General features: G+C 42.3%; 1 protein-coding gene across 1 annotated transcript in view; it reads right to left on the bottom strand.

The window, feature by feature from the left end:
* Positions 1–706: 706 nt before the first annotated feature.
* megf6 (multiple EGF like domains 6) overlaps positions 707–11,988 on the bottom strand; it is a 61,282-nt gene continuing 50,000 nt past the window's right edge. The window contains exons 26-38 of the mRNA XM_023276937.3: positions 10,996–11,124; positions 10,699–10,827; positions 10,282–10,410; positions 10,044–10,172; positions 7,553–7,684; positions 7,047–7,175; positions 6,720–6,848; positions 5,595–5,723; positions 5,194–5,322; positions 4,843–4,971; positions 2,878–3,006; positions 2,648–2,776; positions 707–2,213 (exon numbers count right to left, since the gene is read on the bottom strand). Coding sequence (XP_023132705.2) covers positions 2,134–2,213; positions 2,648–2,776; positions 2,878–3,006; positions 4,843–4,971; positions 5,194–5,322; positions 5,595–5,723; positions 6,720–6,848; positions 7,047–7,175; positions 7,553–7,684; positions 10,044–10,172; positions 10,282–10,410; positions 10,699–10,827; positions 10,996–11,124 — 1,631 coding nt within the window. The 3' untranslated portion in view covers positions 707–2,133. The remainder of the gene's footprint in view (positions 2,214–2,647; positions 2,777–2,877; positions 3,007–4,842; positions 4,972–5,193; positions 5,323–5,594; positions 5,724–6,719; positions 6,849–7,046; positions 7,176–7,552; positions 7,685–10,043; positions 10,173–10,281; positions 10,411–10,698; positions 10,828–10,995; positions 11,125–11,988) is intronic.

Raw genomic sequence — 11,988 nt, 5'->3', positions numbered from 1 at the left:
GATGAATGGCCTCTCTGGGCCTGTTTGACTGGAAACAGGTGTGTGTCATCTGAAGATGAAGGCCCGGCCGATAAACATTATTGGAGAACATCTGCTGCTTGTCACAACACAGGGCGAGCCGGAGCGCTCCTCCATCCATCAGCCACACCGGAGAGTGGGTGTGTATGTGGGGGTGGAGGGGGCTCTGTCCTCCGCTGGTGAGCCCACTCACCCATCACTCACCCCAGGGATGCTGGAATATGGGGGGTGCAAGTTTGGTCCAGGCACCTGCCTGCCTCTGCCGGACCACGGCCGCCTTTGGCCAATAGGATGGAAAAACGCTCCAGTGCACTTGAAAAATGCCTCGGGGAGAGTGCACTGTGATGCCGACACCCAACACACACACCTTACAACACCGTGGCAGCCTGCTCAGGTGCCCCTCCACACCTCCCACCCCCCCCCACACACACACACACACACTTCCATCAGGGAGCCCTTAATGCTTGACCCTTCCCCGGCTGATGAGAGATGCCTGGTAGTAGCCTCGCACAAATATGCACACAGGACCCCATAGTTCTCCATGACAGCTGGAACCTCTCGGCCCCCCTTCTCCACATCCACACCTTACCGCTCCCCTCCCCCCCAGTCAGGGACCGCAGAAATCAATACCATGCAACGCTGCATTCAGAGCACACACGTCAACAAATAGACGGTTAAAAGCAAGATGTCCATGGATGTGTTATTTATTTGGTTCATGGCTTTCTTTCCTTTCCTATCAAAACAAAACCACAAATGAATAAAATACATCAACAAAATATATATATATATATATATATATTGGATTGACTGATGAATGGAATTTATCAGTTTTATACAATATAGCACCAATGATAAGTCAGGAAATGAGCACAGTAGGTTACAACTGAAATAACTGCCACTGACCTGAGATACATTACTAATGACAAATAAAAAACACGCTCATTCAAATAAAATGCACACGGATTGTAAGTGATAGCTGTGATTTTATCTTGTAATAAAAAGGGCTTGTAATATTGCACACCTGTAAAAAAAAAAAAAAAAGTGGATAAGCGTTCCTGAAATAAAATCTGTAACATCGTGTTTTCTTCATTTTAACTCGGTATCACAGCTGGCTCAGTAAAAACAGATCTGAAAGAAGAAGTGCAACGCTGCAAGTTTCACCTGCAGGGTTTTGCGACGAATAAGAAAACTGCTGCAGTACAGATGAATGGAGCTTCTTCATGTCACAATCAGATGTTTCATTGAACAAAAAAGTAGATTTAAGGACAGTTAAATAAGTTAAGGTGGGCTTCATTTCATTCTTGTGTCCCAAACCAAGCAACTGTTTTGATCTCAAACAAACCAGTTATCTGAGCTGCATTGTGTTGGGAAATATGTGAAAGTCAAAACATAAAAATCTATCAGCAAATTATAAGAAAGACACATAGAAAAGAAGAAATGTAAGATTTTGCCCGTATAGCAATGACCGAGACTCATTTCAGTGTGATGTAAGTGAATTACATGAGAATCTCTTCTATTTTTTGTTTATTGGACTATATTTTTGTACCTTACTTCTCCACTTCCTGTATGCACATTTTTTTCCCCTAAGAATAGGTCACCCATATCCTTTCTAAATCTGTTTTAGACATTTAATTTTCACCAGAAATATGCTTGGAATTCTTTCATGCTCAAGCTTCTTAGGGACACACAGAAAAAAAAAACACATTTTAGCAGAGGTTGTAAAGGTTCACATGCATGGTCCGAATGCCCTTAAGAACCCTTAACAGCACATTAAATGCCAAACTGGAAAGAAAATTATCCACTTTCAATCAAGCAATAGTATCAAATGTGATTCAGGTATTTGCGTGTATTGCAGGCCTGGACTTTAAATCTCAGACAGACTAGAGGAGGTTTGAGTTTATGGTCCTTTGAAGGCCTCTCACATGCCAGGTCCACTGGCTGATTGTCTGGAGCTCCAGGGCTTGGTGATGGAGTGCCAGCTTCTGACAGCCGAATACCAGCTTCACAGAACATTTTAATACCAACATCACCTTCACCAAGATGATCTGAGCAATGCTTCGCCGAGCCAAGCCCTGCGTTTGAACGTCCAGCCAGCAGTTTGCACCTCTGCTTGGGTTATGTGGTTTTGCTGCCTGCTCTTCTCTTTCTCTGGGACACAGAGAAGTTCAGCACTCCTGGAGTTTGGTGTAGAAGCGCTGAAAAGGAGAAAAAAAAAAGGCAAGAAGACATCAGCACTATTTGAAAATCAAAAGCAAATGTTCTGGGGTTTTTGGAGGAGAAGTAACTGCTACGTAGTCTCCCGTGTGCTTGGCTTTGAGGAGGTAAAACGAAGACAGCCTCGAGCTCGGCTTCACGCTGGGTGCAGATTAAAATAACTGTCAGGAGACAGGAGCCGCTATTGAGGGAGACAGGGTGACACTCAGAGTGATGGGGCTCAGCCTCTCACACTTCACGACACAGTATTTCACTAAAGCTGGTTCAGCTTTACAGCCCTTGACCTTGTGTGTGTCTGTGTGTGTCGGTGTGCATGTGTCCATTTTGTTTTAGCTTGACAGCCCTGTGCGTGTGAGTGTGTGTGTGTGTGTGTGTGTGTGTGTGTGTGTGTGTGGCAGGAGGAGCTCAGGTTTACCTTCACTACAAGTTGGGCCAAGCCAGCTGAGCGGGCAAAGACATCGCCCAGTCACCCCATCACAGCGAGCCCTGTGGGAGCACTGGCACTGCAGGGAGCAGCCGGGGCCAAAACGGTCTCCAGCACAGGCTGAGAACGAACAGATAGAGGGAGACATTTAAAAAAACAAACGGTTTCTGCATCACAGACATCTTCTGAATGTATTCTGATTCGTGCAAGGTGGCATCTACTTTTTTCACATCTCTGTCCTGCCCTTCCTGGGGGACACAAACACCGTCCAGTCGATGGGTCACATGGGGCTTCACCAGCGCAGTCACATGACTTTGCACAACTCGACCCAAAGCTGCCGGCTTCACAACCTAAGGAAGAGAAAACACACAAATTGATGTATAACAGTAGGTTTGGATACATTTTTTTTCTTTAATTACATAACCTTAGATTACAGCCCTCAGTGCTGTATGTGTGTGTGTTTTTTCCTTCTTCAGGTTACACACCCTGAGAGTGGCCAAGTGCACCTGTGGTCACTCTGACATTAAGGTGGAGCATAAAAAGACAGGCAGCCCTGATCATTGTAGCTAGTGGGCCAAATCAGCAGTTAGCGTGCTGTCGTTATGTGGTGCTTTATAGACTTTGGATCAGCTTTGTCCTTTTTTTTTCTTGCTTTCTGCTGAATTTTGTTTTGTATCAATTGCAACAAAATCACATTTTGTTACATAATCAGTCTTCCTGTTTCTTTAACCCAGTTTTCTTACTGCTCCCCTCATCCCTTAGTTTCATGGGGATGTAACATTCTCCACACATACTACAACATGTACAGATTACTGGCTCATTATTGAACTTATTACATATGAAAAGGTTTGTGTTTTAGATAGTTAAGCCTAGTAAGTTCCGTGAACAGAAAAATAGAAGAAAATACTTCATTAGGTGCTTTGAGAAAACCAGCATTCTTTAATATGGCAGGAATGTAATCCAGAGTAATTTATTCTGAACTCCACAAAGTTAAATACAGACTTTTACAGTGTTACATATTTTCTATCTTCATTAACATTGAGGTCTTCAACACTAAACTGCAACCCCACATGTACGGCACCAAAATAAATACACAAGCACAAACAGACACACGAGTCTGAGTTCACACAATGTGACTGACGTTTTGTCTCACGCACACACAGATGGGGTCAGGTCTGTCTGTGGAGCATATGATTGCCTTACAGCTGCTCCTCAATGCTCACTCATATCTCCTGCTGGCGCTGAAGTGGCCGTTTAGGCGCTCACACTGCGGCTGAGAGCCCCACGAGCAGGCAGGAGGGCACAAGGATGTAACAAGAACGCATTAAGCAGTCAGGAAACACCTGTCTCTCATCAAATAACCAGCCTGCCCACCTACCTAAAAGCCTGTCTGTCTCTCTGCCAGCACACACTCATGGGTTGTTTTTTTTTATTATTTGGATTCATGCTCATATCTGCCCATGTACAATCGCAGCTGGGTATCCAGGTGGCTGTTTTTTAATGAGCACAAACTTGTGACTGTGAGCATGAGTGTTTCTGTCTCCATGGCGCTGCTGAATTAAAAGCATCCCAAAAACGCATACTCAAGAATACTTGAAGGATGAGATATCCGTTATGTTTGAAAGGGACTGTAAGTTTACATTTGCTTAACAACATACGTCTGTTTAATTTTATATTTAATCAGGTTACTTAGGTTACCCCTTTGTGCATGTTAAAACATAAACAACTAGTTTTACTATTCCCTGTATATACAGACCCGTTGATTTGCATTGACTTCTAGAGAAAGGCTTTATAGTCAGTGTCATCTTTTCCAGTTTTTCGTGCAGAGCAGACATGTCAATCCAGCTACCTGCATCCCCAAACATACCTGTCTTTGAGGCTTGATATAAACATAATTATGGAATTACTTTCAAAATGACCACCAGCACACTGACCACAATGAATAAATTCACCTAATGACATCAGAATGGTTTGTGGAAAAAAATATTGACAGAATTTCATGAGAGAAGTTGATGCTTTTTGAATGGGTTTTTATTGGAGCTGGAGATTTTTCTGGAACCACCCCCTACTGATCCTTAGTGGTACTGCACGTTTAGGTGCTTCAGCATTTCTTCGATTTCTAGCTGCCACTTTATGGATCCTACTTCGTAAATAATTTTTAGGTTAACAACAGATAATGTACTCACGTCTTTGGCATTGAGGACCATAGTAACCTGGTGGACACACACATCTGCCTGTCACATGGTCACAATCTTGTCCCACCTTACAGTCACAGGTTTGGGCACAGTTCACTCCAAAATACCCAGAAGGACACTCTGGAAGGAACACAAGAAAGGGAATTTGGGTCAAGGTAGCCTGTTTGAGGTGATAGTTAAAAATGGTCATGCATTCATGTTGTATCAACGTTCAGTCAAAGCAGGAACTGTCACATGTTTCACTAGGAAAGAAAAGATCAGATCCATTTCAAAGAGTCAGCAAGACTTCTAGTAACCTTATCACCAAGCTTCTTTTTGTATTATAAGTGAAGGTTTGCATACTGTGTTGACAGGAGTGGCCGTAGTATCCAGCAGTACAGCTGCAGCTGCCAGTGAAATGGTCACAGGTCCCGTTGTTGAGGCATGGACAGTCCTGTGCACAATCAAGCCCATATTTTCCCTGCGAACAGGCTACACACACACACACACACACACACACACACACACACACACACACACACACACACACACACACACACAGTTGCAGTTGTTGCATTTGTGCTTCTCTAAACTAAATTCACCAATAACCCAAAAAAGTTACAGCATTTTTTTCTGTTTAGCAAAGTTTTCTTCACCAGTTTTGTTGTTTGTTGTTGACTTTTTGGTCTTCCAGTGACAAGCATTCAGTTTATTTCAGTGCGGATTATTTTCTGTTGTGTTTAATGTATCTGAAGTTGTCGTACCTGTGTCACAGCGGGGTCCAGTCCAGCCCAGTCCACACTTACAGGACCCATCAACCGGGTCACATAAACCCCTGTTCTGACAGCTGCATGCGTTTCTGCACTGCAGGCCATAGCGCCCCCTAGGACACGCTGGACAGACATTCGGAGAGCATCACAACGAGACGAGAGTTGCAGACTCTTCTGTTCAGCCATTCACAGCATGTTCTCTGTCTATCTGTCTCTTCTACAAACACACACATACCGCTAACCACGATCCTGTTTATTTAAGCAACAGTTCATTAAAGAGATGGCAAAGTAGTCTAATTTGGCGCTGATATAAAAGAATAATCATGTTTCTCTGGGTAATTTAGATTGGGAAAACAATAAGCAAGCCGTCTTTGATTTCCCTGTTTATTTATTTGCTTCCTTGCCAAATCCAGCGACACGGAACACAGAGAATGAGCTACTTATAGGTTTCTGTAAACATTCAACAAGAGGAACTTAAGAGGTGGTATGTCCAAGTACATGCAGGAGGGTAAAGAAGAGAGCGTTTAGTGCAAACAGCGCTGGAAAGCCCCGTTCGCAATCCAGCTGAATTGCTGATAAAGAGAGACATTAAGAAAACTCGGCTCTGCCTCTGTTTCCCGGGAATAAAAGCCCTGTGATCATCAGAGGCCTTACACTGAGGAAATGGAGAATTTGTTACTTAAATATACAGTGAAAAATGCTGAAAACTACACCCTCATTTTCGTGGTTGTCTCATTTTCTTTTAGATAGGTCTCCTATTTCTAAAGAACTCATTAGAGCCAGTGTTTCCCAATGATGCATGCTGGCCTCAGTGGTGACTCTCTGTATACTCAAGAGAATAGTAAAAGATAAAAGGCTGAACAAAAACCTTGCTTGACATCTGTGATATGGTTTTGCTCTTGGAATTTAGTAGAGATACTTTTCTTTTTTGTCTCAGAGCTATCACAAAATTATAAAATGCCAGGATGCATTCTGTTTAGTGCATGGCAGTCTAAAACTCCATGATAGCGGGTTGAATACTCAACCAAAATGCATCTATTAATAATAGTATCTCTGTGTTTTCTGACTCCTGTCTTCACTATTTTTCACAAACAATCAAAGACATCCGTTTAGCCGTACCTTGTTGGCAGGACTGTCCCATCCTACCAGGGCCACAGATACACCTCCCAGTTGCTGGGTGGCACTGCCCTCCTTCCCCACAGGAGCACAACTTGGTACAGTCCTTCCCATAGTACCCGCTTGGACAACCTGCAGAGGTAAACATACTTTCATTTACACAAATCAAAAATGTATGGAGATAAATATCGTGTGAGTTGCACTTGAGTAGAATTTTCTCCTACAACAGGGAGGGTTTTCATATCACAAACTCCCTGCAACAGGAATTACAATTAATGACAATAAAGGTTCCTTTTCAGAGATGCAAACGTTAAAGGTTTCTTGACTTACTCGAGCTGCAGTCGGCTCCAATAAAGCCCAGAGGACAGTAACAAGTCCCAGTCCTGAAGTCACAGCGACCACCATTGATGCAGCTGCACCTGGACTTGCAGTTTGGCCCAAAAGTCCCAGTTCGACATCCTGGAGACAAACCATGACGACAAGAAGGAAAGAAAGGGAAGAAAAGTGAACGGGAGGTAATTGTTGTTACGCTCTATAGGTGCTTTTTAGGTTTTGGTCATTTTCCTTGCAGAATAAAGCAGACAGGTTTGCAGAACCATCAGTTATTTTTAAGCTTGACTTAATATGTAAAGATATGAACAATCACAGTCAGTTATAATAGATGCAAAAACAACATCCTGACAAAACGCCAGGTGAACAAAAGTTGTGACTGGCTTGTGTTCAGTTAATTGTAATCTTTCTAATACCTTTCCTTTCATTAAAATGCCTGTTGAATAAATGTCAAATTGGCCTCAGATTAGTCGATGCTGGTGGCAGAAGATGAACGGTATACTTACGTAGCTCACAGCGTTGCCCGTAGTAACCAGGTAAGCAGCTACATTTCCCCGTCACAGGATGACACTGCTCCTGGTCTCCTGAACATCGACACAGCTGGCTGCAGTTCTGCCCGAACATGCCAGCAGGACAGGCTGGAAGATACAGCCAGAAATGTAGCATGAATAAATCAGCAAATACAAGTGGGAGCATTTATTTATATTTAGTAAGCAGAAGGAATATGATTCTGAAGGAAAACTTTCTTAGGCCTTTTATGCATAGGTCAGTGGAACCTCCATATCTTTCATAAGAGCATCAAACATAACCTGTTTTAGAAGCAATGGCTTTTGTAAAGAATATATGTGCACGATCTTCCCAACTGCACTCAAATGACTTACTGGAACTACTATTATTTAAAGTTTGTAATCCTTGCTATTTTCAACTTAAATTACTTCAGATTACTATGAACTGATTAAACAGACTAAAACAACCTATCTAGGTGTGAAGTTTCATAAAAACAAGTAATGTCACAGTATAGCCTAAGCACTGCCTATTAATCATGGGTTTATTAACATTCCGAATCAAAAAAACTCACCAACAGGTTTGAAAGGCATGATCTCTTCTGAAAATGGTCAAAATTACCGTATTCATCACAATCAGAAACTGTGAAAAGCAACAATAATTCTTAGATTTTTAACTTTCTGAAGGTCCTTGAACTAACCATCTGTGACATGCAGTCCTGTTGATACTGTAATATTTCAAAACCATTTCATACTACGTCTCATTTACAAATTCACCAAAAATGGTTCTGTAAAAAGAATCAAATCCTCAAAGTGCTCCTTGCTGCAGCTATGAATGACTCAGCTGTAACCAACAGTCACGAGACAAAAACGCAGGTCATTTTTTTCTTTTTGCTGAACTGCAGACAGAACAGAAAAGACTCACATATGGAAACAAATTTAAAATGTAATAAGTAAAATATCTATAGTTTGTAGGGTCAACAATTTTTCACAATATTGGTAATATTTTTAGACTTGGAAATATGCTTTAAATGTTGATGCCAGGTTTTTCAATTTTCTGGAAACTACATAACGAACTAAAATTTGATTCCTGATTGATTGCATGATAACTGTGTTCAAACAAAGTTCTCTCTACTTTTAGCAAGGGTTGTGCTGTTTCCATAGAGTTGCAGGACTTTATATTGCTGTGAAAAATGAGCCCCCAGTGAGTAAAAATGTGACAGAAACATATGACCAAAACAGTTTGTGGTTTAGAGAGTTAAGTGGATGCAATTTCTATTAAAAAAATATATATATATCAGGGTTTAAATGTAAACCTATGCTGGGAACAAGCAGTTTTTGGGATATACAGCAATGCATGTATGTAAAATAAAAAAAAAACAAACTACACATCCCTGAAATGTAGCTTTCAACTTTATATTTTTGCATATCTAAAATGATTGAACTTCATCGCGATGGTGAATTATTACATTGTGCAGCATAGTTCTGGGTAAACTAAGACAGCAGCTAAGGCCGTAAACATGCACACATTCAGTAGTTTGTGGGAACAAAGACACTTGCCATTTCCCTTTCCTTCCTCAGATTATTCCGTGGACGTACTGGGACATTCAGTATTGACTAGTAACAAAACCAAAAACTCCCAGCAGCTTTCCCTGGTGCCCGGACCCGGGCGGACACAGAGGGACATTCTTTCACACAGTCTTTCTGCATACATACGTATACGCTCACCACGATAATGAATGAAGTCCCCGGACAATCAGTCATAGCGAACAAGATGAATCTGTGAACCGAACGTGTTTTTGGGTGAGACCGTAGCACTCAGCTACTCAGTGAGGCAGCAGCAGCAGGCAGCGTGGGGGACAGATAAGAAAGGACTCCAGACTAAAGAGGCAATTACGGCGCTGTCATTATGCATGTCTGCCTTCCAAAAGCCCTTATCCGCCGCCGAGGAGACAAAAACAATGCCTTCTGTTTTACTTGGCAACCGGTGTGTAACATTTATCAGATGTCTGGGGAGTATGTGAGGAGAGGAAGGGAGCTGAGGCCGTGAGGGGGGAGCGGTGGAGGGCTTGAGGAGTGAAGCCGCTCATATACAGTCCTGAAAGTCTAAATAATGAAACCTTCTCATAAAGTCCTCAGATAGGGAGGCAGGGGTGGAGTGCATTTCCTAGAATGGAATAAACAGTGATGTTTCCCAGGAGGGAGAGAGAAGAAAAAGGGAATTTTAATCAGTATTAAGAGAAAGAGTCTATGCGATCACTTCACTGATCCAGATGAAAGTGGTGCATTTCCACAGTGACAGTGTTTCCATCAAGAAGCCACGAATGTCGACCAAATGGTTTTAAATGCATCACAGTGACACTAGCCAAGGATTTCAACAGGCCGATACAAACAAAGTGGGGGTTGTGAAAACTACATTTAAAAAAGAGCTGCTACTGGCCATACCAATAAAATAAATTACTTTAGCAGAGATAGATTTTCTTTCCGTTCTCACTTTTCTCGCAGCCAGGCCCTGCGAGTCCAGCCGGGCAGCCGCAACTCCCCGTCTCATGGTGGCAGGACGCTCCAGTCTGGCACCGACACCGCTGGGCACAGGAAGCGCCGTAGAAACCCGGGAGGCAGGCTGACAGTGAATGCACCACACGCAGAGGGACACACAGTCGCGTTACTCTCATGTTCTTTCATCGGCAGTCTCATTCAGTCGCAATTTCCTCGGTCCTGCGCACACTCACATTTGTCACACCTGGCTCCCCTCCAGCCTGGCCCGCACTCACAGCGGCCCGTCACATGGTGGCAGCTCAGACCGTGGACGCAGTCGCACCTCTGCTCGCAGCGCTCCCCGAAGAATCCCTCAGGACAAGCTTCAGACAAAACACACAGTTGGAGTCCAAGAAAAAAGCTTAAAATGTTCACTTTTTTGCATGCTTATTGTATTTACCCAGTGCTAACTGCACAAATTATCTTAACATAGCATTTTTCCAGGACCAAGCACACAATATTACTTGTTCTGCTGGTGCTACACAAATGTTAACAAATGCAGCACAGGAGGAAGATGGAGAGAGAAAGGCTAGGATATATCAGCAGACAGTGGAGGGAAACTCTATTATGGAATATGTTCTCATAAAGCAGTGCTGAAGATAAGAAATCACCTGACTGACAGAGCTCTCCCATCCAACCAGACAGACATGCACATCTTCCTGTCACTCTGTCACATCTCCCTCCATTCATGCAGCTGCAGGCCTGAGTGCAGTTCTCTCCATAATGTCCTTCTTCACATTCTAAGAGACAGGAAGGGAGCTTAACGTGGAAGTTACATTCAAGAAATCTCAGTAATACAGCAAGGTTAAACCAAGATATTGGATTGGGAACAGCGACACGTAGACAGAATGTTCAATCAAGAGAAAGGACTTTAAGCGTTACAGAAATTATAGCACTGTAGGACTCACCTAACTCACAAGCAGCTCCGGTCCACCCCGGTGTGCAGGAACACTGGCCGCTCACGCCGTCACAAGAGCCTCCATTCTGACACAGACATTGGCCAGAACAATGTTCCCCATACTGTCCAGCAGGACATGCTGAACTCACACATGCATAACAGTAAAACGTTATTTACACGAAGAGCTTCTAAGTTTAAGAGAATCATGGATATTATAGAATACAAATGGTCAGTATTTGTTAAAATGCTAAAACTAGACGAGTCAATGATAGAGAGACAATTAACTCTCCCAAAACCTGCTGCCAGGTTTGAGAAGCATGTGGGGGGTTTTTTAATCAGCAAAATGAGACATACATTTCAAAATTCATCATGTGTAACATGCAGTTCCATCAGGAAAAATAACCAGATCTAAGCTTAGAGTCAAACTAAATCAAAATCATTTTATTTTATGTCTCATTGAAAGAACTGCCAAAAAAATAACTCTACCCAGATCTTGTTAAAAACTTAAAAGACTTGTTCATGTCACAAACATTCTGGTTGACCCGGGTTGAACTGCAGGCTGTGTTTACACAGTGCAGACAGGTGACAAGTATGGAAACAAACTGAAAATAGAAAATCTGGAGTATGTAGAGTCACTTGGAAAAAATGCTGTACATGTTGATTCCAGTTTTTTTTTCAGTTTTGGCAAGATAAACAATCAAATGACACTTTGTTATTTTTGTTTTTTATGATTTATGGCATCATAACTTGCATAAGAGACATTTTGAGTTCCCTCTACTTCTAGCCATGGTTGTGCTGTTTCTATAGAAGTGCAGGATTTCATAGAAATCAAAAAATGTCTAAAAAATATGAAGGAAGGGGAAAAAACCAGAAAGTGCTTGGGGTTCAGAAGGTACAAGATGTCAAATCTCACACTTCTGAAATGACATTTGGAGTGCTATCTTTAAAGAATCATACCAGTTTAATAGAAAAATGGCAGTTCCTTGAAAACAAATGTCTATTT

This window comes from Amphiprion ocellaris, chromosome 7, assembly GCF_022539595.1.
Source record: "Amphiprion ocellaris isolate individual 3 ecotype Okinawa chromosome 7, ASM2253959v1, whole genome shotgun sequence".
Classification (NCBI taxonomy): Eukaryota; Metazoa; Chordata; class Actinopteri; family Pomacentridae; genus Amphiprion; species Amphiprion ocellaris.
The sequence above is the reverse complement of the archived record's forward strand: the minus strand, read 5'-3'. Positions and strand labels throughout refer to the sequence as shown.